At 38.7% G+C, this 27879-nt stretch overlaps 1 protein-coding gene across 1 annotated transcript; it reads left to right on the top strand.

Moving 5' to 3' along the window:
- The first annotated feature begins 948 nt into the window (after positions 1-948).
- On the top strand, positions 949-26671 carry LOC139980320 (transmembrane protein 33-like). The gene is made up of 8 exons (XM_071991909.1): positions 949-1107; positions 4083-4207; positions 5355-5449; positions 8212-8399; positions 10432-10499; positions 13451-13584; positions 22320-22403; positions 23837-26671. The coding sequence occupies exons 2-8, from the start codon at positions 4130-4132 to the stop codon at positions 23976-23978; spliced, it is 789 nt and encodes a 262-aa protein (XP_071848010.1). The 5' UTR covers positions 949-1107; positions 4083-4129; the 3' UTR covers positions 23979-26671.
- Positions 26672-27879: the final 1208 nt, after the last annotated feature.

Below are 27879 nucleotides of genomic sequence, written 5' to 3'. Positions count from 1 at the left end.
TGAGGCCCTGGGGTCATTAACCCTTGACCGACTTGGTGCAATATAATGTGCCCATTTCGAAGTAAATTAATTCATAGATTGTTAATTAATTGTCATGGGTTCGAAAAAATGAGGGGTATTCTTTATCCTGAAACATAGGGCAAAATGGGGCTAGGGTTTCCATGCAGTTCGCCGCATCATTTGTCAACTTGCACTGGGTTCTAATGTTCATATGGCAATTGGAATCACTAATAAAAGAAATAATCCACCAAAAATTAAGGCCGCATCAACTTTCTTGCAGATTTCCTAAGTGACGAATTTCTAATTTTATCCCGAAATCACGCAACCTGCAGATGGCTGCTATCCAGCCTGGCAAGTGCCATCATCTCCAGCGATCTGGCAGGTATTGAAATCTGAAATTTTCTTGGTACGCTGCGCGCTAACCGATTGTGGCGGCGCTCCGCTTAGATACAGTACTTACGGCTCGAATCGATTACACCCCCCCCCCTCCCCACGTTTCAAATCGGATTGACGCCCCTGATGTACCACGAGAAAGGCATACCTGGCAACGTCATAGAAATTGAAGTAGGTTTAATCTCTATGGGCAATGTTTCTTACGGTAAATATATCCCTCTCCCAGCATATAGTTAATATATGTTTGTAGTGTAAATAATGACATGTGTAGAGTTTGATCTCTGAAAGCTTGACCCCGTTCAACAAAATTGAGATAATGTTTTAAGGTCTATTGGTGTATTCAAATTTCTTGAAACCAAATGTTCTTTCTGTTGCAAAAGACCGCATTATTTTGTAGTTAAGTACTCTCAATTGTACAAAAAAAATCCCACAGGGGAGGAGGAAACCCGATTTTCTTGATGGTGTGAATAGTGACTAGTATACAGGGTTGATCTGCGTTTTCAATAACATGGGCTATTAACTTTGACGTCTATACTATGTAAATATAAGAATGGTTGGGTCAACTTCGACTGCGCTGAACCGACGACCGTGCATGTCAGTGCTATGTAGCAGCAAAATAAAAGCAAATTCCCTGCACAGAAATTGAACTTAGGCTAGGCCTAGTTCAATTCCTATGGTCACAAGCCGCACATGTAAACCACAAAAGACAAAGTAGTAAGTTAAGATTCATCTCGAAATACAACGAAATAGTTCACGCCACAAAACTGATATTTGCTCAGTTTCATTTGAGTATTGTGTTTGGAATGTAAGCTAAAGTAGCCGACGTTTTATGGCTATTTCCAGCCATGAGTTGAACGGCGAAACGTTGATTAGGCTGCTGTAGGCTAGGTCTTATGTTAGTCCTAATGTTAAGTTAACTAATACTAGTAATAGTGCTGCAAAGTCATGTTATGTAGCCTAACGTTAGGTTATGCCACAGGCGCTCCCAACGTATGTTTCATATTACTTAGTTATCATTATAATATCTAGAAAAGGCCAGGTGATAGGTTGGCGTTCGGAGTTCGGCATCGCGTATGATATCCTTCAAGGATGACAGATTACACAAACTGATCACCTCATTCCCAGCTTTTGTTTTAATTTTTAACACATGCTTTGGAAGTGATGTCTTACTGATCTCAAACTCTATTCAATCAATGTAGGCTAACGAGGTTACTCATTTAACTAATACTAGGTCCAGGCCTAGTTGCTAAAACAGCTTTAGCCTACAGTACTAGTAGCATGGTGGGCTCATAATTGACGCATTTAAGGATTTGATTCAAGATGTCAATCAAGGAAAAATCCAAATCATTCAATTGTATGTGTTTTTCATATGTGTAGTTCCTCTGAAATGTTATGATCTCAAAATATTTAAGGTTCTGTGCTTATGCACGGTACAATTGAGCAGAATTTGACCACAAAATGTCTGCCGTGTCAAGTTCTTTCATACCCCTAAATTGACACATTCGTCAATAAGCTAACTGTAGTGTAGGCCTTTGTATACATCCATTGACTTTAGATGCTGTTTGCTATGCTCTGAGACTCTAAGCTCAGACAGGTCAGGTCCCAGAGAGTAGTGTTATCATATTGAGGTAATGTTGGTTATTTTCAGGGTGCAAGATTTCCAAATGCCCCCAAAAACATGCAAAACTGGGGGAGTGTGTTAAAAGCTTAAAAAATACCACAATTTGGTCAGCAAATAGCTGAAATGGATTCAAACTCATGAAATATGTAATTTTGCTTGACTGCAAAAAGTTTAGGTGGCCTGCTGTATCGTTGCTAGTAATGATTGAAGGTGCGTCAATTACGGGGGTGCGTCAATTATGAAGCCTTTACTATACTACTAGTACTAGTATGGTGGTGTACCATTACTGAGTGAGGGTTGTTCCCTAAATTCACGTACTGTGTTATACATATGTAGGCCTAGCTGCATTGATCGACAATAGTTGCTGTGCTCGTGAGTCAAATAGAAACCATTTTTGTAATCACAATTTTAATCTACAAAGGCTTAAAGGAAACTGCCCCAATTGCCACAGCAAAACAAGAAACTTAAGGGGATTATTCCAACCATTTAGAGGAATTATACGGTAAACTTAAATGCATGTGCGCAGGTAGGAAAGTTTTGCCTTGCTTCAAACAGTTGAACTCCCGGCCTTTATAAGTCTAATTCTTTCCATTTCTGGCAGAATACCATCGATGAAGTCACATAGCTGTAGAATAGAACTAAACCTCTTAGCAGCTATCCTTTAAAAGAACATTAATTCCTTTACTATCGCGAATCCACCGTATACCATTATACTAGGCTAGACCTTATCTGCAATTTATTGCCAAATTAAAGTTGGGTTGGTGGTGAGAAGAGACAAGCTAAACTCTACTCCATACTTCACATACCACTGTACTATACTTTGTGGTTGCCCTGGTACTGCCAGAGCTTTTTTTCTTTATTTTTTAAATACTGTTTGGCAAACTGTAAGTCAACTGGAAGTGCCTGTGAGCTCTACAGTGGGATAACTTACTATGTTTGGCCCAGACAAAGCAGATTAACTCAGTTTCAACTTCTCAAACAGAGAGGAGGTGAAATTAAATTGATCTGAAGAGGATTGGATTCGAATGATTTAACAAACGATGAATGCATTAGGCTACAGTAGGGCCTTATTTTATTTGGCTGAAAGAAAGGTATAATAATAGCCAAACATTAGGCCTTTACTGTAATTTTTTGTCAAAAATCCTAGGAAAGACATATCCTTGCATCAAAGCAATGAAACAAATATATGCATATATCTCCTGATTTCTGTATAAAAAATAATGGTTTTGGTTTTTGAGGGGAATAAAATCTAATTTTCTTATTTTCTAATTATTAATAATACGATATCATTACCCTCAGAAGTAACATTGTTTTACTAATTAGGAAAGATAAAAAATTGGGGCTCAAAAGAATAAATTCTGATGGTGATCTGTTTCTACAGACCTGTGCATGTACCATATGTGATTGTAGTAACTGATGGAATATTTCAAATGCAAAACTGACAGCTAGTATTCTTTTTAGATTTGTTATATATATAGTGTAGTTGATTTCTGTTAATGTCATCACTCTTGATGCATGTACTGTATGCAATTGGATACCATTTATTACAGTCTCAAAACTCCAAGACCTGTTCAAAGTTCATCTGATGATATTTTCTCTTTTTAGTAGGGGTCTTAGAATGTTATCCATGGTTATTTGGTTGTCCCCCAGGAATTTTTGTTGTCTCTGGGACTTACGATTATAGACTGGAATCTGGTGGGGAGTGCATTATGACAACCAGCTGCATTCATGGAAGGACTGGTGTTTAATAGACTTTACCCTGCTGCACACTGCCCCACTGATGACAAACCAACTCAACTCAAACATTGTTTTATCTTATTAATCTGTTTTGTTTTGCTTTTATTTCTTGTGCAGTGATTTCCTGTAAGGCGTTTAAAGTTCCCACCAACCTGATTTGGATGGTATTCAAACTCTGCATAATTGAATCATGAACTTCCTTGAACACAGTTCACTGAATAAAACCCCAGTCACATGAAGATGGTGGAGCTGTGTAACCTCATAATGAGACAAATTTATCACAAATCATGTGCAAACTTGTAACTCCAGGTCTCTCTGTATATATTTGCAGATATTGTTTCCAGGCCAACACAGTGAGGCCAAGAAGAAATTATCGTCATGGCTACATCAAATGATGGGCATAATTCTGGGGGCTCCAGCACAGAATCGCCGCCAAGAGGTTTTGGGGTCTTTTTGGTTTGTATTCTCTGTTATGCTTACTGAATTAAAATTGTAACTGCACTTTACTGTTATTTTACTGCTTTGTTAAGATTTGAAGAGAAATTTCTTACACAAAAGTAATTATTGCAATTGAGGCTCCAGGTACTCTCTGAATTGCAATCATTAAAATATGTGTTTCAAGGACACAAATAAAAAGATAGTGAAAGCTAATTGGAGGCCTGACACTTCAAAGGTTCTCTTCAGGATTTCTCCTCTAGGGATATACAAGTGCTTGTCTAATAAAGGGGTTTTTGGTTTTGATGAAATCGTAACCTTTGTAGTCATGCGGGCGGATGAGTGTGCGTGTGACGTCTTGCTTGTAAAACGATATCTCAAGAAGGGAATCTTGGAGCAAGCTCATATTTGGTGTGTAGGAATACCACATTGAGTAGAAGAAACCTATTGTTTACTGGGAAGTCAAAGGTCATTTGGGGTCACCAGGGGTCAAATTGTGAAAACTTTGTAAGCACATTGAGTTCAAGAAGCATAATGTTATGGGCAGAGGTCAATGGTAGTTTGAGTTCACCAGAGGTCAAATTGTGAAAACCATGTTTTACACAATAATTCAACAAGGACAGATGTCATATTTAGTTTGATGGTTTTGAAGGAAAACTTCTTTTCACTTTCTTACTCAAACAAGTGGATGATAAAGGTTGTCTGTGATGTCATCAAAGTAGATAACCTTTAAAGCATTACTTTCCTGCTATATATAGTTTAATTGTTAATGTATCCTTCAGTTTGATACATTTGTTTAGGTGTTGATATTCACTTCATCTAGAATGCCTTCTTTCAGCTCGGTGGAATGCCCCTAAGTATTGTAGAAAGCTCCAGAAATAGTCAATTCTAAACGTAAACAACTCTTCTATAGACATCCTCAAAGCGTTTCCACTCAGTGAGAGATTTCAGTTTACTCCCATCAATATCGGAGATTGGTTTGAAGTGTCAAAGACTTATAGCGAGTTTTTGCATGATCTTAAGCAATGCTTATGACATTTATGGTAATCTTTAATATATAATAAATCATATCACAAAAAAGAATATAAAATTCTCTCAAAATGTGTCATAAAAAGTACATTCTGTATGCAGATATTAACATACTCTTTTATTTGTTTTCTCTTGATAGACTTACATCAGTAACAACAAAACAGAGACTGCTCAGTGGTTTTCTAGGATGTTCACTGTTTTCTGTGCAATAATGTATCTGTTCCCAATTTATGGGTAAGTTGCCATCCATGACAAGGCATGAAGATCATACCAGCATGCTGCAATGAGCCAACACTCATATCAGAGCATACTGGTGATCATACCTGCATGCTGCAATGAGTCTACACTCATATCAGAGCATACTGGTGATCATACCTGCATGCTGCAATGAGTCTACACTCATATCAGAGCATACTGGTGATCATACCTGCATGCTGCAATGAGCCAACACTCATATCAGAGCATACTGGTGATCATACCTGCATGCTGCAATGAGTCTACACTCATATCAGAGCATACTGGTGATCATACCTGCATGCTGCAATGAGTCTACACTCATATCAGAGCATACTGGTGATCATACCTGCATGCTGCAATGAGCCAACACTCATATCAGAGCATACTGGTGATCATACCTGCATGCTGCAATGAGCCAACACTCATATCAGAGCATACTGGTGATCATACCTGCATGCTGCAATGAGTCTACACTCATATCAGAGCATACTGGTGATCATACCTGCATGCTGCAATGAGCCAACACTCATATCAGAGCATACTGGTGATCATACCTGCATGCTGCAATGAGTCTACACTCATATCAGAGCATACTGGTGATCATACCTGCATGCTGCAATGAGTCTACACTCATATCAGAGCATACTGGTGATCATACCTGCATGCTACAATGAGCCAACACTCATATCAGAGCATACTGGTGATCATACCTGCATGCTGCAATGAGTCTACACTCATATCAGAGCATACTGGTGATCATACCTGCATACTGCAAGGAGCCAACACTCATATCAGAGCATACTGGTGATCATACCTGCATGCTGCAATGAGCCAACACTCATATCAGAGCATACTGGTGATCATACCTGCATGCTGCAATGAGTCTACACTCATATCAGAGCATACTGGTGATCATACCTGCATGCTGCAATGAGCCAACAATCATATCAGAGCATACTGGTGATCATACCTGCATGCTGCAATGAGCCAACACTCATATCAGAGCATACTGGTGATCATACCTGCATGCTGCAATGAGTCTACACTCATATCAGAGCATACTGGTGATCATACCTGCATGCTGCAATGAGTCTACACTCATATCAGAGCATACTGGTGATCATACCTGCATGCTGCAATGAGCCAACACTCATATCAGAGCATACTGGTGATCATACCTGCATGCTGCAATGAGCCAACACTCATATCAGAGCATACTGGTGATCGTACCTGCATGCTGCAATGAGTCTACACTCATATCAGAGCATACTGGTGATCATACCTGCATGCTGCAATTAGTCTACACTCATAGCAGAGCATACTGGTGATCATACCTGCATGCTGCAATGAGTCTACACCCATATCAGAGCATACTGGTGATCATACCTGCATGCTGCAATGAGCCAACACTCATATCAGAGCATACTGGTGATCATACCTGCATGCTGCAATGAGCCAACACTCATATCAGAGCATACTGGTGATCATACCTGCATGCTGCAATGAGCCAACACTCATATCAGAGCATACTGGTGATCATACCTGCATGCTGCAATGAGTCTACACTCATATCAGAGCATACTTAACATTGGACACTACCTAAACATATGGCTTGGAATAGTTTTACTTCATGGTTTGGAATAAGTTGCTAAAGTTATAGTTTGCTAAAAAGTACTTTATGGCTACACCAATGCCTCAAATTGATTGTTCCATCAATAGTCTATTTAAGACACTTAGCTATATTATTAAGCTTGCATAAATTACTGTGGTTATGAAGTTGCAGGATGGTTTAAAAATTTGTTTTTGTGCTCTTTTCATTTGAAAGTTTGTGACCGTGTCGTGGGAGATGAAACTATTTCTGCTTGCTCATGGCCAATCATAAAGTGATAAAAAGCATCAAATTTTGTCTCTTGTTGTTTGTGGTGACTAGACACAACACCATTGCTTCTTTCAGTATCAAGTGGGAGCATTGAACCCCTGCACTGTCTCACTGTAGCCCTGATAGGACAGAATCCACTTGACTAATTTATATCATTATAGTGTTGGCTAGGAAATTGTAAGGGGTACATCACATTGATTACTTGCAAAACATTGCAAATCATCAAAATAATTCTGACAGTACCGTTTTTACATGCAGGCCATAACATCTGTTCAACAGATGCTATTCTGTAGACTCAGTACTAAAGGCTGTATTACATGCAGGCCATAACATCTGTTCAACAGATGCAACACAAAACAAATAGGAGAATAATACATTGACTGCCTCAAATAACATGTTTACAGTGCATTTCAAATTAGAAAAATGGTTTCAAATGTCACACAAAGCTGCTCTGTGATTCAAAGAAGATAATGAAGTTAAAAATACATGTGTTGTATGGATTATTAGAATTGATGAAACAATGGATTAACATGAACATTTAGGCTTTCACTGAGGAGCCGACGTTATCATTAATTAAGCTTACAGGGACATGCTAGAGATTTAGCTAGTTTATGCTGAAAACACATTTTATACTTAGACTTGAATATTTCTTATGCTTGGACAGTTGGACTATAACTTGGGGTAAATGACCTAGAGATGACCTTTTAAATTTGATGTTATGCCACCAATGTGTGTTGTTTTGTATTCTTAACATTTAGAATAACCATTAAACTTAAGGGAAGCAATACGGAGAGCTTAGTTCATGCTGAAGCATCCATATGACAATGTTTGATAAGTTAATTAGCTTCATTTATCCCATCTCTTGTTGTGATTCCCACAGGCAGGCGGTTTCATTCGGGTTCTACCAGAGGTCAATAATTGCACATGGTCTGACCAGTGCCCTTAGGCTACATCAACGAATGCCGCCGTTTCGATTCACCACAGAGTATCTGGCGTTGCTGTTAGTGGAGGATAGCTGTCATAATCTCTTCTACTCGTTGATATTTGCCAACAGTTATCCGTTTACAAGTATCCTTTGCAAGAAGCTTTATGTGTTCTCATAGATTGGACAGTATATATCAATCTCTATGTAAAGAGCAGGTTGCATTTTCTTTATGAAATGATACTTAACCAAACTTCTTTTTTGGTTATGATGTCAAAGACACAGTAAGCTTTGCAATCGTGCTGGCGTGTGTGTGTGTATGTGACTGCTAGCTTGTAAACACAATATCTCAAGAAACACAAGTTGAATCAATGTCATACTTGGTTGGTAGATCCCCCATGATGTGTAGATGTGCCCTTATGTCTTTGTTTCCCCTCCTTGAATATTAATGAGAGGGCGGGGCTTTAACATGAAATTCTTAAAATGTCAATGTCTCTTCCAACCAGTGTCCGATGTAGTTCATACTTGGAATGGTGATGTGACTACTTAGTATTTGCATATTCTTTGCAACAACAATTTTTACCTTGTTAATGTTTATGGATAGGTGGGGCTTAATGGGAATTGTAAAAAGCAGCTTGTAAACACGATATCTCAACAACCGCCAGTTGAATCAATGTGATACTTTGGTAGATGGATGCCCCATGATGAGTAGATGTGCCCTGTTGTTCTTGGTTCTCATCTCATGAATATTAAAGAGTGGGTGGGGCTTAATATATAATTTGGTTCATACTGGTATGGTGATGTTGGTACATAATAAGCAACTTTCATGACATCTCTAACTTTATGTCATTAATATTCATAAGATTACAAGAAATGGCTTTTAAACACAAGACAAGAATCAAATGTTCCATGATTTTCATCCTTGGTATGTTTAGGTTTGTCACACTACATTCATACAATCAACCATGTTGTTTATTGTGTGCATATCATGAATATTAATCAGTGAACATAAAATTCTTTAGTAAAGTAACTATGTGTGAAAGGATATTACAGTGATTACTTATGTGCATGATTGCTGTCAGGCTCACTCTAGTAGATCTGTGATATCTAATGCGATTGCCAATCATAGACTCCTAATATTGCCACTTTAAAATATTCTGGTATTACTTCAGTCAAAATTTATGTTGATATGTTGTGTTAAATTGGTTTATCATAAAAATTCTGAAAAGCTTTAGGTTCTGTGTACAAAATATTGTGTTTGTATGTGTGTTTGGCCAGTTGTTGTAGCATGCTGGTATGATTCAACATATTACTCATTCCTGGAATTGAGCTAGGTATGAAAAGGGTGAGCATGTTTGTGACGTCATATTGTCAGTTGTCCTGACTCAGGCCTAAATTATTCCAAAGGCAGCTTTTTCTGAGTTCGGTTTCCATCCCTAGCCATTACAGGGTAATTAATTTGGCATCAATAAATGTATAGTTATTTGTGACATACAACAGACCATTAAGGAGAAGAAAGCAGAAGTATAATGATTTTAATGAAGAGAATATCAATGCTAAAAGCTTATTAATAACAGGCTTAAACTTTCAGCAAATAGCATGCACCAAACAATTTAAGTTTATATACATCCATAAACATAGCAAATATCTTTCTTTTCTTTTCTTTTTTGAGCTGTTTGAAAGCTAATTTCAACACTTATCAGGTTAGCACATCATCATTTCTACAGTGTGCTGTGGGAACCAGGAGGTTTGGTATTTGGCAGCTAAATCAAACTGATATGTCACATCCATGTTTCTACTGTTATTACATTTTTTAGGGGTTGGAGCAATTTTCAACTTTATTAAATGTCATTTTCTCTCAAACTTTTATCAGAGGATTATATCCTTTGCTTTCTATAGCGTTTCAAATTTTCCTGGGTTTTGTCTACGATAAAAGTGAAAACACCTGTGAACTTTTCTCTTTCATCAAATGCACATTACGTTAAAATTTGTACTCCACATACTTTGCTGAAGTTACCTAGCTATACAAAACTTAAAGATTATTATTGTATTTGAGAATGTGTATTACAAGCCTGCTTATGTGTGGAAATTAGTCACAGCTAATAATGGTCAAGCACGGTATACATGATGCATCAATATGTTTGAGGTTATTTTCCTTAATTTATCCTTTTACATCAGTGGTTCTCACTCCAGTATTCCTTTTTGCCCTTCTTCATTCATCTAATTTTACAAAGAAAGCAATCATGGTGAGTTGTACTGATTTTCAGATTGAAGTACTGTAATTAACATAACGTGACCTACCAGAAAATAGACTGAATGTTTAATTCTAGTCTACTTTGGTTCCTTGAGTCCTATTCAAAATCATGATCAAACTCTCTATCTTTAAGATACACAATGAAATAGAATGATTTCATCATACTTTGGCCTCGGAATGTTATTTCCATGCAGTGTTGTGACTAACAGAGCTCCGTCTGCTTCAATCTTATTCCCTATGTTTGTGTGAACATACATTTTGTTCATTTTATCCTGAAGGAACCATTGTGCAAGTCTCTGCTTGAAATAAGGAATTGACTTCATGTTGTATATAGTTGATTATTTGTGTGTATTAGTTCATGTACAGCTGCTCTTCATGTTTATTCAAAACTGGGTCACTGTTTCCTGTTCTTACAAGGATGCACACTTATAGTGTATTCTGTATTTGATTCATCTAATAGCAAGTTGTGTGGCCTCCAGGGATGGACTTGTGACTCCTTGCTGGAAGCATAATAACTGCAAACAGAGGTAGAAATAACTTCCTAATGAATATTTTGTTCCACCTCAATCAGTACAGAAATCATACTGTTTTGTGTGGGTCAAATGTCGTTTGAAGTCACTAGAGAGCAAAGTCTGAAAACTAGATCAAAAAGTAAAGCTTGGGGGAACTTCATATTTGTTATCTGGATTCAGCAGTGAGTTCAATGAAGTATGTTGTTTTTGTGGATGTCAAATGTCAACAGAGGTCAAAATCCAAACAGGTTGTGACATGAAGGTCAGAAATGTGAGTCTTGGATGAATTTCGTTCTTAACTTGTAGGGCTATATTACAAATTTGGAAAATCATTACAAATTTGCATAACATGATAAGGAATCAATAACTCTTTTTAGTCCAATATGAAACATGGTAAGGAATTAATAAGTCTGTTCAGTCCAACATGAAACATGTTAAGGAATCATTAACTCTTGTTAGTCCACATGACACATGGTAAGAAATCAATTACTCTGTTTAGTCCAACATGAAACATGGTAAGGAATTAATAACTCTGTTTAGTCCAACATGAAACATGTTAAGGAATCAATAACTCTGTATAGTCCCACATGAAACAAGTTAAGGAATTAGTAACTCTGTTTAGTCCAACATGAAACATGGTAAGGAATCAATAAGTCTGTTTAGTCCACATGACACATGGTAAGGAATCAATTACTCTGTTTAGTCCAACATGAAACATGGTAAGGAATCAATTAGTCTGTTTAGTCCAACATGAAACATGGTTAGGAATTAATAACTCTGTTTAGTCCAACATGAAACATGGTAAGGAATTAATAACTCTGTTTAGTCCAACATGAAACATGGTAAGGAATTAATAACTCTGTATAGTCCCACATGAAATAAGTTAAGGAATTAATAACTCTGTTTAGTCCAACATGACACATGGTAAGGAATCAATAAGTCTGTTTAGTCCACATGAAACATGGTAAGGAATCAATTACTCTGTTTAGTCCAACATGAAACATGGTAAGGAATTAATAACTCTGTTTAGTCCAACATGAAAAATGGTAAGGAATTAATAACTCTGTTTAGTCCAACATGAAACATGTTAAGGAATTAATAACTCTGTATAGTCCCACATGAAATAAGTTAAGGAATTAATAACTCTGTTTAGTCCAACATGAAACATGGTAAGGAATCAATAAGTCTGTTTAGTCCACATGACACATGGTAAGGAATCAATTACTCTGTTAAGTCCAACATGAAACATGGTAAGGAATTAATCACTCTGTTTAGTCCAACATGAAACATGGTTAGGAATTAATAACTCTGTTTAGTCCAACATGAAACATGGTAAGGAATTAATAACTCTGTTTAGTCCAACATGAAACATGTTAAGGAATTAATAACTCTGTTTAGTCCAACATGAAACATGGTAAGGAATCAATAAGTCTGTTTAGTCCACATGACACATGGTAAGGAATCAATTACTCTGTTTAGTCCAACATGAAACATGGTAAGGAATTAATTAGTATGTTTAGTCCAACATGAAACATGGTACGGAATCAATAACTCTGTATAGTCCCACATGAAATAAGTTAAGGAATTAGTAACTCTGTTTAGTCCAACATGAAACATGGTAAGGAATCAATAAGTCTGTTTAGTCCAACATGACACATGGTAAGGAATTAATAACTCTGTTTAGTCCAACATGAAACATGGTAAGGAATTAATAACTCTGTTTAGTCCCACATGAAACAAGTTAAGGAATTAATAACTCTGTTTAGTCCAACATGAAACATGGTTAGGAATCAATAAGTCTGTTTAGTCCACATGACACATGGTAAGGAACCAATTACTCTGTTTAGTCCAACATGAAACATTTAATTTAGCATTGGAATTTTTTTTCTAGTTTGTGCCATGTTTGAGAAAGACCTGTTTATGCTTGATTTGAATAAAGACAGGGTAAGGAAGGGGGACAAAATGGCCAGCGAGCTTCATATTTTCCAGCAGTTGAAAACTAATTGAAATGGTTATTTTATTGATGATGTGCCAGCTGTAATTAAGCTTCCAATTTAGCCATATCCTGACATGTCATGCTCCAATTTCCTGCTATTTATATTTTCTGTTGCCATTGGTTATGGGGGCGTGTCTGTGTTATGACTAGTACTCAGCTAAAGGCAAGCGAGATGTTTTGCTTTTAAGGAGCAGTTATAAACAATTCTGTCTGTAATGAGTGACTTGTAGCATTATTTAAACAGCAGCTGCAAACTATACAGTAACTGCCCTTCTCTCCTCCAACTCCCCCCCCCCCCACACACACACACACACACTCCTTCAAATATTGTTTTGTGACCTTTAATATCTATGACAAAGGTGTAATAATAATTGGGTGTTGTCATTTAATGTATAATTTCATGTTATTAAGAGTCTTTTTCTATTTCTTATTTAGATGATTGATTCATCACTCTTGAATCCCATCAAGGCCCTAGCAGAGAAGCTGATCAGTAAACAGACAGATATACTGCGCTTTATAGCCATGAATGAGATTCTCCTCATGCCTTGCCTGATATTCATGGCATTCACGTAAGCATTAAATATTGAACATTAACCGGGAATAGTATTGAATTCCGTAAGCATTAAATATTGAACATTAACAGGGAATAGTATTGAATTCCGTAAGCATTAAATATTGAACATTAACAGGGAATAGTATTGAATTCCGTAAGCATTAAATATTGAACATTAACCGGGAATAGTATTGAATTCCGTAAGCATTAAATATTGAACATTAACAGGGAATAGTATTGAATTCCGATAGCATTAAATATTGAACATTAACAGGGAATAGTATTGAATTCCGATAGCATTAAATATTGAACATTAACAGGGAATAGTATTGAATTCCGTAAGCATTAAATATTGAACATTAACAGGGAATAGTATTGAATTCCGATAGCATTAAATATTGAACATTAACAGGGAATAGTATTGAATTCCGTAAGCATTAAATATTGAACATTAACAGGGAATAGTATTGAATTCCGTAAGCATTAAATATTGAACATTAACAGGGAATAGTATTGAATTCCGTAAGCATTAAATATTGAACATTAACCGGGAATAGTATTGAATTCCGATAGCATTAAATATTGAACATTAACAGGGAATAGTATTGAATTCCGTAAGCATTAAATATTGAACATTAACAGGGAATAGTATTGAATTCCGTAAGCATTAAATATTAAACAAAATGAAATAAAACTGTTAGCAAACTGCTTATCCACTAGAGAGCCTGTGTAATAGAATGTGTAAAAGTAAGTTGGCCTGACGTTTCGATCCTAGCAGGATCTTCTTCAGAGGCTAAATGACAAGTTACAGTAACAGAGGGGACAAAAACACGCACAGAATACAGACAGGTTAATGAGCACGGTGAACACAATGAGATGGATGAAAGGGGATTATAAGTAGAAAGCAACAGGAGAAGAGGAGAGGAAGGAGATAAACTGTGGAGGGACAAAGAGAGGATTAAAGGCACAGGGTGAGGAATAAACTGGAGAGGGACAAAGACAGAAAGGTGTGAAGAAAAATGGAGGGGAAGAGAGCTGTGAGAGGAAGAGTGAAAGGGGGGGGGGAAGGGAGAAAGGGGAGAAGGAGTAGGGAACAGAGGAAAGTTAGTCATGTCCTTCCTGAATGTTCAGCCCATGAGGTTGAATGGTACGAAGGCGTTGCATCCAGAGCCTCTCTCTGCTGATACGTACTAGGTCAGGACGGCTACCTAAGGATTCAATCCCCTGTAGGGACATGTCGTTAATGGTATGGTTGGGAAGGTTAAAATGTTCTCCAACTGGGGTCTCAGTCTTCATGGTGTTGACTGTGGATCTGTGACCATAGAAACGCTTCTTGAGGGTGGTTTTGGTTTCGCCAACATACTGGATGCCGCAAATTCTACAAGAGATCAGATAGATGACATTGGTGGTAGTGCAAGTGATGTGACCCTTAGTCTTGTGTGTGAGTTGCATGCTGTGGCTGGTGATGGAATTGGATTCAACAATGTGGTGGCTGCAGACGATGCATCTCGAAGTACGATCACATTTGAAGGTACCATGCTGAATGGGTGTGGGGTTAGAAGTTAGAGGTGGAACAGCAGCACGTACAAGAAGGTCTCGTAGGTTGCGTGGTCGTCTGTAGGCGATGATGGGTTTTTCAGGGACGGCTCGTTGGAGTCTATCTGAAGTGAGGAGAATGTTGTGGTTGTTAGAGGTGATTTTCTGAAGGGGAGGAAGATTTGGGTGGAAAGTAACAACGAGGGGCAGCTTGTTGTCGCAATCTCGTCCCTTTTTGTCCTTCACTGCCAAAGTAGATGATCTGGAAAGGGAGCGGACTCTCTGAATGGCTTCACGCACCCTTCTGGCACTATGGCCCCTGGCAATAAGGTGTTTTTCCAAAGCATCTGTATGGCGAATGAAAGAGGAATTGTTAGAGCAAATGCGACGAAGACGTAGTGCTTGACTGTAGGCAATTCCAGACTTGCAGTGACGGGGATGGCAGCTTGAAGAATGGAGATACTGGTGTGTGTCTGTGGGCTTGGTGTATAAGTCTGTGGAGAGAGAACCGTGTTCCTTGCGAACAGTCACATCGAGAAAGTTAACCTGTTGGTGAGAGTAATCAGAGGTGAATTTGATGGTGCTGTGGAAAGAATTGATATGATTGATGAAGGTGAGCAGGCTATCCTCATCACTGGTCCAAATGAAGAAGATGTCATCGATGTAGCGCCACCAGATAAGGGGACGACAGGGAGCCGTACTGAGCATGCGTTCTTCAAGGCTAGACATAAACAGGCATGCATAGGAAGGAGCCATCCTGGTTCCCATGGCTGTCCCGTGTCTTTGAAGGTAATGCTTGTCCATGAACGTGAAGTTGTTTTTGGTGAGAACCTGTTGCATGAGAGCTTTGATGTCAGAGATGGGTGGACAAAGGTGGACCTTCTTAGACAGGGCTGCACACGTGGCTGCGATACCTTCAGCATGAGGGATGTTAGTGTACAGAGAAGTGACGTCGAAAGTACCGATGATGGCTGTACTGGGGATTTGGTTTTTGATATCTTCAAGTTTCCTGAGGAAATCTGGAGTGTCATGGATATAAGAATTAATCTGAGGAACAAGAGGTTTGATGAAGTGGTCCACAAACAAGGATATCTTCTCGGTGGGGGACCCATTGCCCGAGATGATAGGCCTACCAGGGTTACCAGGCTTGTGAATTTTGGGCAGGAGATAAAACCTGGCTGCCTTACAGTCTGTGGGAGAAAGGAAAGAAACAGCCTTCTTAGAGATCTGGTTCCGCTGGTACATATCAGTGATGGTCTGTTTTATCTGCTGGGAGAAAATATCTGTGGGATCAGAATCAAGAAGAGTGTAAATATCACTGTTGGAGAGATGACGCATGGCTTCCTTGATGTAATCCTGTCGATCCTGGATGACAACTGCAGAACCTTTGTCGGCTGGCTTGATGATAATGTCACTGCGAGACATCAGTGAGGAGAGTGCTGTTCGCTCATCTCTTGGAAGGTTGTCGTGTGTTCTGCGGAGAGGAGAGTTTGACTGGTTAGTCTCAGAGCTGACGACCTGTGTGTAGGCTTCTAAAACAGGGACTCTGTTCTTAGGAGGCATCCAAGAACTTTTCTTGCAGAAGGGTTCCCGTTCAGTTGGAGGATCATCTAGGAAAAACTCACGAAGGCGAATTCTGCCTTCGTGAGTTTTTCCTAGATGATCCTCCAACTGAACGGGAACCCTTCTGCAAGAAAAGTTCTTGGATGCCTCCTAAGAACAGAGTCCCTGTTTTAGAAGCCTACACACAGGTCGTCAGCTCTGAGACTAACCAGTCAAACTCTCCTCTCCGCAGAACACACGACAACCTTCCAAGAGATGAGCGAACAGCACTCTCCTCACTGATGTCTCGCAGTGACATTATCATCAAGCCAGCCGACAAAGGTTCTGCAGTTGTCATCCAGGATCGACAGGATTACATCAAGGAAGCCATGCGTCATCTCTCCAACAGTGATATTTACACTCTTCTTGATTCTGATCCCACAGATATTTTCTCCCAGCAGATAAAACAGACCATCACTGATATGTACCAGCGGAACCAGATCTCTAAGAAGGCTGTTTCTTTCCTTTCTCCCACAGACTGTAAGGCAGCCAGGTTTTATCTCCTGCCCAAAATTCACAAGCCTGGTAACCCTGGTAGGCCTATCATCTCGGGCAATGGGTCCCCCACCGAGAAGATATCCTTGTTTGTGGACCACTTCATCAAACCTCTTGTTCCTCAGATTAATTCTTATATCCATGACACTCCAGATTTCCTCAGGAAACTTGAAGATATCAAAAACCAAATCCCCAGTACAGCCATCATCGGTACTTTCGACGTCACTTCTCTGTACACTAACATCCCTCATGCTGAAGGTATCGCAGCCACGTGTGCAGCCCTGTCTAAGAAGGTCCACCTTTGTCCACCCATCTCTGACATCAAAGCTCTCATGCAACAGGTTCTCACCAAAAACAACTTCACGTTCATGGACAAGCATTACCTTCAAAGACACGGGACAGCCATGGGAACCAGGATGGCTCCTTCCTATGCATGCCTGTTTATGTCTAGCCTTGAAGAACGCATGCTCAGTACGGCTCCCTGTCGTCCCCTTATCTGGTGGCGCTACATCGATGACATCTTCTTCATTTGGACCAGTGATGAGGATAGCCTGCTCACCTTCATCAATCATATCAATTCTTTCCACAGCACCATCAAATTCACCTCTGATTACTCTCACCAACAGGTTAACTTTCTCGATGTGACTGTTCGCAAGGAACACGGTTCTCTCTCCACAGACTTATACACCAAGCCCACAGACACACACCAGTATCTCCATTCTTCAAGCTGCCATCCCCGTCACTGCAAGTCTGGAATTGCCTACAGTCAAGCACTACGTCTTCGTCGCATTTGCTCTAACAATTCCTCTTTCATTCGCCATACAGATGCTTTGGAAAAACACCTTATTGCCAGGGGCCATAGTGCCAGAAGGGTGCGTGAAGCCATTCAGAGAGTCCGCTCCCTTTCCAGATCATCTACTTTGGCAGTGAAGGACAAAAAGGGACGAGATTGCGACAACAAGCTGCCCCTCGTTGTTACTTTCCACCCAAATCTTCCTCCCCTTCAGAAAATCACCTCTAACAACCACAACATTCTCCTCACTTCAGATAGACTCCAACGAGCCGTCCCTGAAAAACCCATCATCGCCTACAGACGACCACGCAACCTACGAGACCTTCTTGTACGTGCTGCTGTTCCACCTCTAACTTCTAACCCCACACCCATTCAGCATGGTACCTTCAAATGTGATCGTACTTCGAGATGCATCGTCTGCAGCCACCACATTGTTGAATCCAATTCCATCACCAGCCACAGCATGCAACTCACACACAAGACTAAGGGTCACATCACTTGCACTACCACCAATGTCATCTATCTGATCTCTTGTAGAATTTGCGGCATCCAGTATGTTGGCGAAACCAAAACCACCCTCAAGAAGCGTTTCTATGGTCACAGATCCACAGTCAACACCATGAAGACTGAGACCCCAGTTGGAGAACATTTTAACCTTCCCAACCATACCATTAACGACATGTCCCTACAGGGGATTGAATCCTTAGGTAGCCGTCCTGACCTAGTACGTATCAGCAGAGAGAGGCTCTGGATGCAACGCCTTCGTACCATTCAACCTCATGGGCTGAACATTCAGGAAGGACATGACTAACTTTCCTCTGTTCCCTACTCCTTCTCCCCTTTCTCCCTTCCCCCCCCCCTTTCACTCTTCCTCTCACAGCTCTCTTCCCCTCCATTTTTCTTCACACCTTTCTGTCTTTGTCCCTCTCCAGTTTATTCCTCACCCTGTGCCTTTAATCCTCTCTTTGTCCCTCCACAGTTTATCTCCTTCCTCTCCTCTTCTCCTGTTGCTTTCTACTTATAATCCCCTTTCATCCATCTCATTGTGTTCACCGTGCTCATTAACCTGTCTGTATTCTGTGCGTGTTTTTGTCCCCTCTGTTACTGTAACTTGTCATTTAGCCTCTGAAGAAGATCCTGCTAGGATCGAAACGTCAGGCCAACTTACTTTTACACAGCATTAAATATTGAACATTAACCGGGAATAGTATTGAATTCCGATAGCATTAAATATTGAACATTAACAGGGAATAGTAGTTAATCCGATTGGCTGAAATTGACGGGCCAAGATGTGTTTCGGGAATGCGTCGCAGTAATATGTTGAGTATGATTTATTGTAAACAGAGTCAAAAACATGGCCTTAAAAGTGAGTTTATATCTCGATATTTAACTTTCTCAATCTTTGTGAATGGGCATAAGGTACCTCATCAAGTTTAGGTGATTGCTTAATAAAGTTAGTCCCACAAAAACAAGTCTTAGAAAGGCAAGACTGGTATTGTTTAGAATAGAATGTTAACAAAAATGTAAATAAAAAGTTATGAGGGTAGGCACTGTAAGATGCATTATGATAAAATAACCTAAATTCTGCAGAACAAAGAAGGACTATTTTTGTCCCAATAATTGCCAATGGCTTAGGGATTGATTGGATTGTTCATAAATGAACAAGAAGTATTCATTGAATCTACTAGAATAGTATGGTGCATTAAATCACCAACATTTGATGGCACTTGACTGCATATTTTAATGTGGAAAGTAACTTGCTAATAGGCCTACTGTATGAACTGACCAAGTATGCTTCCACATTTTTTAAGATGTCATCATATTGAATGATGATGAAGTTGTGGCTCCTATGGCTGCATGCACTTGACTACACAATTCAGATTCAGACAAGCCTAGTAGAAAACAAGCTATTGGTGTCAGTAGATTACTTAATGTGCATTTACTAACAGGAGTCTAACATATAAACGATTGATATTAGTGGAACAATAGTAGTTCTGTGAACAAGCTCTTTTCATTTACATAAGCTATAACAATAACAGAATTAATATTCATATCAGAAACCCTCTAAACTCCATCAAGAAACCTTGCACTGATTAAGTATGATGTCAGGAGAAGGGTACAGGTCATGGAGAAAAGAAGATATTTGATATGTGACTCAATTAAAATGAGCATACCGTACACACCAACATATTGATATTTGGGATCAGAAGGAATTGCAGAGACGGAGCATAATATGAACCTGATCTCCATTTTGCAAATGAGCAGTGTCAGTTAAAATGACTCTCAATGTTTTAACTTTGACCCTTTATTTTTGGATTTTAACTATTGAAAGTTTGACCCAAAGAGGATTGTATGTACGGGAATGATCTGTATGGGAATGATCTGAAGGATGGTATGTATTGGAATGATCTGTATGGGAATGATCTGAAGGATGGTATGTATGGGAATGATCTGTATGGGAATGATCTGAAGGAGGTATGTATGGGAGTGATCTGTATGGGAATGATCTGAAGGATGGTATGTATGGGAATGATCTGTATGGGAACGATCTGAAGAATGGTATGTATGGGAATGATCTGTATGGGAATGATCTGAAGGATGGTATGTATGGGAATGATCTGTATGGGAATGATCTGAAGGATGGTATGTATGGGAATGATCTGTATGGGAATGATCTGAAGGAGGTATGTATGGGAGTGATCTGTATGGGAATGATCTGAAGGATGGTATGTATGGGAATGATCTGTATGGGAACGATCTGAAGGATGGTATGTATTGGAATGATCTGTATGGGAACGATCTGAAGAATGGTATGTATGGGAATGATCTGTATGGGAATGATCTGAAGGAGGTATGTATGGGAATGATCTGTATGGGAATGATCTGAAGGATGGTATGTATGGGAATGATCTGTATGGGAATGATCTAAAGGATGGTATGTATGGGAATGATCTGTATGGGAATGATCTGAAGGATGGTATGCATGGGAATGATCTGAAGGATGGTATGTATGGGAATGATCTGTATGGGAATGATCTGAAGGATGGTATGTATGGCAATGATCTGTATGGGAATGATCTGAAGGATGGTATGTATGGCAATGATCTGTATGGGAATGATCTGAAGGATGGTATGTATGGCAATGATCTGTATGGGAATGATCTGAAGGATGGTATGTATGGCAATGATATGTATGGGAATGATCTGAAGGATGGTATGTATGGCAATGATCTGTATGGGAATGATCTGAAGGATGGTATGTATGGCAATGATCTGTATGGGAATGATCTGAAGGATGGTATGTATGGCAATGATCTGTATGGGAATGATCTGAAGGATGGTATGTATGGCAATGATCTGTATGGGAATGATCTGAAGGATGATCTGTATGGGAATGATCTGTATGGGAATGATCTGAAGGATGGTGTGTATGGGAATGATCTGTATGGGAATGATCTGAAGGATGGTGTGTATGGGAATGATCTGTATGGGAACGATCTGAAGAATGGTATGTATGGGAATGATCTGAAGGATGGTGTGTATGGGAATGATCTGTATGGGAATGATCTGAAGGATGGTGTGTATGGGAATGATCTGAGATCCAAACTGTTAATTTTATAACATAGCATGCTTTCTTTACCTGAATAATATTGACGAGAAATACCAGTTTGCAGGATTTGTATAATAGAGACATTATTTACTATATGTTAGATACACTGAAACCAATCTCTAAATATTATGCCTTAAATTAAAATGACATATTCACTTCATATGAACTTCATTGCATTTATTTATCAAATCAGTGGTGCATTGAAAATAGGTGGTGAGAACTGAAAGTACATTAAACAGATTTCATTATATACCAATAAGAAAATATAGCTTGTATGAGAATACAGAAACATAACTGTTACTGCAATGAAAGGAAAGCAGAGAGGAGGAGGTGTTAGAGAAAGTCATGCAATTCTGGCTACGTTAAGGAAACCTGGCAAAATGTGTGGGGAGAGGGGGGGGGTGTAATCAATAAAAACAATAATGAGAAGACAAAGCTATGACAAAGATCCACCTGAGATTAATGAGAAAACATCCAAGGTTTTTTGGTATAAGAAGTTACCATAGGAGAATTTTGAATTGGTAACCTTATGAATATAGATAGAGCTCCTCATGATAATATTCAATGTCATATAAATTATTGACTGTATGATAAACAGTAGCATCATGAATACCCAAACACCTATCTAGTCTACATACAATAGCATCATGAATACCCAAACACCTATCTAGTCTACATATGATCTGATGATAATCCTCTTGTTTCTCTTTCACAGAGGGAGGATGAGTCTGGTAATCCCGATTATTTATATACGATTTTTGACATTCCGGTATCAGTCTCGAAGAAATCCCTACTGCAAGTAAGTCTTTGATCGTTTGTTGTTTATATCTTGCGGATGTAAGTCAAGGCTCTTCCATATATGGCCCCATTTACATTAGACTTGTACACGGCATTGAACCCCATGCTTGCTGTTCAATTTTGTAATATAAACGCGGATCAGACCCCAGGACTTGAGCCCCGTAATAGACTTGGATAGAGGAAGGATCAGATCCCATGCTCAGCAGTGACCCTCAACTAGTAAGCTAAGTTGGTTATTTGATGCAATAGTAGAAGGCATTTAGAAGCAGTGCTGCACATCACAGGGGTTATTGTTTACACGCATTTTCTTCCAGAAGAAACCTCAACTTCCCGTTAAGCGATCGTGGGTGCTGGGTCTGATGCATGGGGCTAATGTAAATGTGCTGGGTTCAAGATCAATTTAATGCTGACTGTGTGGGGTCTGATCTGACTGTTGACATACATAGCTGTACATACCCATAATGTGGAGTTTGATCAATTCATTTTAAGCAGAGAAAACTGCTGATTTATTGAAATGCCTATGCAATTGTCAAAATATCAAATAGTACAACCTTTCAATCTCTGTCTTTACCATGGGGGTTTGGTCACATTCTGAGGAACAAATATCATGTTTCCACCAAAATGTATTCCAGAGTTTATCAAGTACTCCTCCTAGTTTTCATCTGTTTTCAGGAATCCAAATTTGGCTTTTCTTAGATCAATCCAAACTTACCCAAAATGTGTTGCCTCCCTATAAATGTGTTTGAAAACAGTTATATCAGATATCAAAGTATATACAGTCCAGTTAGTTATAAAAGGAAATATAACAGAGCTCCGTGCCTGTCGGTGGTGGTTTCTCTTTAGTTTACTTTCTTCATATTTATCTTCATTTTAGCAGGGCTTCACTGCAATTTCTTGGCTTTTAAAAGGCACCAAGCCAATAATGTGAAAGAACCCAGGGCATATTTGCACAAAGTGAGAGTAAATATGTACAGAAATGACAATAAAAAAACATCAAATATTCATGAGATGTTTTGTAAAACCGTACCTCTAACTCAACAGTTGTCTGCTGCAAATACTGGTAAAGTTTCAGACATATTTACAATTGCTGTTGCTATTCTGTAGTCTCAGAGAGGAGAGAGTAGATCTTGAAAAGTTGAAAAGATAAATGAACATGCTCAGTCCAAGAAAAAACTTCCTATCACTAAACTGAATCTATTATCCTGCAAATGTCTGGAGAACTGCTTTTGTTTACTAATATCAGGCAGCCTCTCTGAACTAGTGCAAAAAGACAGGTCAGAGACTGGTAGATCAACAGGGATTTTAATAGTGTTCATATTTGCTGCAGTCCATTTGAGTAATTCCCCTGATGGTGTAATATTCTGTTTTTGTCATCCCCTCTCGATAGTCACAGATTCCCTGATACATTTGCTGTGTTTTCTGCTTTCCTCACAGACAAATCTTTTTTCAAATGCGGGTGAGAGTGGAGAATTATTGTCAACGTCCCGGTACAAATGCAGCAGTGAGGACGTTCCTGACTAAATGTATTGGGATGATTTCACGCTTTGCTCCACCTGAAACTGTACCTCAAGGTTAATCCTCCCCTGGGCCCCTCTGTGCTACTGCTGCAGAATGAAGCAATTGTCGTGAGCGTTCCATTTAGAGTGGGGTATGCAACTAATTGGTACATTCCATTGTTCTAATCTGTTCAATATTTTAGTACACAGATTACACTCTTACCATCATTAACAGAGCTGTCATTGAGAGGTGATTCTACCAAGACAAAACCTCTTGTAACTTTCCTCCCAAAATTTGACTGTATAGTCAAGGCAAATATAGATAAACATTAATGTTGTGTCCATTGTGATATGGGGATGCTACTAAGGGAATGTGATCAAGACGGGGGAGGGTGTGCGAGGAGGGAAGGAGGAGCTAGATCAACAGTTTGTCAAAAACTGGAAATCTACTTTGTATTCTCCAGAAGTAACTGAGTTGCCTGGTTTACACGTTTTGCTCCAAAACATAGAAATGTTTAAAGACAGGTGAGCTCACCTCTGTCTGTCCCCCCTCCCTCCCCCTCCCCCTCCTCCCCCCTTCTCTTCCTCACATGCTATTCATTAGTGAGAAAGTTGTGGTCAAATGGTTAAGGCAGTGGACTTGTGATCTAGGGCTTGCAGGTTCGAGTCCTGGCCAGATCGTTACGTTGTGTCCTTGGGCAAGGTACTTTATCTCCATTGCCTCTCTTCACCCAGGTGTATAAATGGGGACCTGTGAGACAAACTGTCAGTTGGGCGCTGTTTAGCTGCTGCCATGTGGAGGGAGTTGTCTCTATGTTTGACAGGTTATCATTGACCAGGGTAATATTGTTATGTGTCTTGAGCACCTTACTGGTGGATATGTCTGCACTTTGTAAATCCTCAATATTATTATGATTTTGAAAAGCTGAATTAAGTCAACATTGACAGTAAAGTAAAAATTTGCAGTTTACTACACTCTGAGGCGATTTAACACTACATAAATTGAGTACTTTTTTGTTATGGAATTTTAATTTGTAAATTTTGTGCAGCATTTCTTGTGGAGATTATAAGCAGTTTTATACAAGCAGTCTCTATTCTACCCTACAGCATGATAGATCAGTGTAATACATTGCGTGGTTTATATATCAAGCTGTATGTGATAATGTGTATATAAAACACTGCTAAATTTGAAGAATAACATTAAGAACCAGATCAAATGTCAGTATTTTTAGATATTCTATGGTACAACAAGTCCTCTCATAAATTTCATGGAAGTACATAGTGTGTAGTAAAGCAGCTTCCAGTGTGTAAGTGCTGCCAAATAAAAAGCAATTTTAAGGTACTGTCCCCTCCCAATAACAGCTCCTTGTTATTGGTGTGTCATAACCGTCTAAATACACATACTACCTTGTGAAAACCCTGATTTTTTTCTTTGTTAGGCAAGAGTGTCTATGTGTGTTGTAACCATGGTGATGTACTCACAGCAAATGTATTTTTAAACTGATATTCCCTTTGAATGTCTTATTCGTTAGAAGAGGGAGAATGTATTGGTTTGCTGTAACCATGGCAATTGTACTCACACTTAGTTACGTGTTGTGAGATATTTGTTTTATTTTTTGGGTTTTTCTTTGTTTTTTTGTTTGTTTTTAGGAATAGTGTCATTTTGTTGTAACCACAGTGATATACTCAAAGAGGTGTGAAATGGAAGTGTAACATTTATATGTTGAAGACTGATTCATACCAAAAGGAGTATTTGGTTATCATCGCAAATCGAATTTATTGAACTTTTAGTGTTGAGGATGTTATACTGTGCGATATTAATCATTATAATAGCCAAGCAATATACCCTTATGTTATCGTATTTACTGTTGTTATTGTATGTACCGTATAGATAATCAAACAAGATGTTTCCATGGAGAGCTTATTTCTTCATGCATATTCAAGTAACATGCAACTGTTAGTTAATGTAACATATTGAAAGCGCACTCTATCTGTTGGTGATAATGTACTTTATAACACCAATTACAGTAAGTAAAACCAATCATTCAAATGGCTCGTTTGCAAATCCACAGAATCGGTTAATTCAAACATTAATTGCTTCCATTTGGGATGTACTCTTTTAATGTAGGAGTTGGGTGAAGGTTTTCAGTTAGCACTTTGAAAATTGTATTTATGATGCCAAGTTTACAACAGAATCATATTTTGCCTTGGTAATGTGTTCACCTTTGAACTTTGGTTGCTGGCAATAGCATTTAGTGTGCAGTGTTGGTTATAGAAGTATAGTGACTGCAATCCTGATTTAAAGAAGTTGAAAGTAACATTGCTTGCATTTTGATGTGTAATTTGTGTTCCTGGGATTTTATGTTAGTGTTCACTGTAATTATTCCTTGCTATTGCCATGGCAACTCATGATCACACATTGGGCCAATGATTCAAAGGATTCAAACTTATCATTTTAGTAGAAGTATGTCATGTGTGTAATAAAAAAAAAATATTATTTCTTGAATCTTTGTTGATGTGAGTGTCTCCAATGTTGGAGTTGAATTCCAATTTCTCTTTGTTCAGATACACATGCTTCAGTTGAGTGAGATGTGACTGTTGGTTGTGTGTTGATGATACGTAATCACATTGTAATCACATATGTAATCACATATGTAATCACATTGTATGATGTTTAGACAAATGGAAAGGAAGAAACTAAGAGAAAAGCAATACTTTTGGATTTCCAGGTAATTAAGATGCATACAATATAAATATACCTGTGTGTACTATAGGTGTAGAGTGTTTGTGTCTGTTTCTAATTTCTTCAAGTCCGTTCCTTATATGGTCAGCTAGTCATGTCCATCCAGCTGAAATACTTACCTTAGCAGTTAGCTGACATTAGTTGCAATTGTTTACAGCAGGAGCAGGGTATGTGGTCAATATGCAAATTTGACTTTTGTTGTCACCTTGTAGATGTGATTTTAATATTAAGCAATCGACAGTGGTGGTTTGATTTCTGATTTACAAAGAGATAGATTATGTCTTTGCCCGATGTGGCAGGTTGGCAGCATGTTCAGTCTGTGTTTATTTTGTTTAATTGTATTTATTTTGTTTAGACGTTGAGTTGCTTCTGAATTAACCTAATAGAGCCAAGTGTTTTGAATTGACTATGAAATCAAACTATGTTTACTGTTGCAGCTGCTGCCTAAGAAACACTTCTCTGTCAACACATGTAGTCATCTAACACTCCCGAATGAATCATTGGTCAGAACCAAAGGAAAGTCTTTGTTTGCAAAATTCAAGCAAATTTTAAGCAGAATATCTAATACTGAATGCCTTTAGAGTTATGTAGTGGAACAACATCAGATCTTATTATTAAACGTGTGATACTTGATAAACCTAATGCCCATTGCCCTCATGTCAAGAGTTGATTGTGTCTGACAGTCTGTTGGGAAGTTAACCCTCCAGCAATTAAGCTTAACGGGTCGTGATTTAATCACTTTTCGGTACCTACCAACAAGTTTGTGAACAAACACCTCAAACAAAATAACCTGGTAAATTTAACAGGTTTTTGATGGAGAAACTGTAGGTGTGATTCCGGTGACCTGAATCTATGTTTATGAAAGAAGTCTGTTCAGTTCACACATGTATGAAGTTAGCCACCTAACTCTTTTCATTCACCGCCATTACACACCATTATTACCTGTTATATCTTGAAATGGTGTTTGTTTGTTTGTGGGAGAGGAGGTCAAAGAAGTTGACCTTTACTCATAAATGGATATCTCTACTGAAACACCTTCAGTATACAAATTTTTTGTATAATTACAGACTCCTCTATTACTATATTTTGGGGCGTATCCAGGATTTTCTAACCTGGGGGGTGTGAATGACTTTCTAAGCGAAGTGCCACCATCGGTTGGCGCGCAGCGTACAAGAAAATTTCTGGTTTTGATACCCCCCAGATCACCGGAAATGGCACTTTTTGGGCTTGAAAATGAC

The sequence above is a fragment of the Apostichopus japonicus genome, chromosome 14 (genome assembly GCF_037975245.1).
Source record: "Apostichopus japonicus isolate 1M-3 chromosome 14, ASM3797524v1, whole genome shotgun sequence".
NCBI lineage: Eukaryota > Metazoa > Echinodermata > Holothuroidea > Aspidochirotida > Stichopodidae > Apostichopus > Apostichopus japonicus.
This window is presented reverse-complemented; position numbering and strand designations above follow the sequence as displayed.

Bases quoted from the DNA above. Each gene is read 5' to 3' on its own strand.
- LOC139980320 (XM_071991909.1), top strand. From the start codon at position 4,130: ATGGCTACATCAAATGATGGGCATAATTCTGGGGGCTCCAGCACAGAA. The intron at 5,450-8,211 runs GTAAGTTGCCAT...TGATTCCCACAG, and splicing joins TATCTGTTCCCAATTTATGG to GCAGGCGGTTTCATTCGGGT. The intron at 22,404-23,836 runs GTAAGTCTTTGA...CTTTCCTCACAG, and splicing joins CGAAGAAATCCCTACTGCAA to ACAAATCTTTTTTCAAATGC.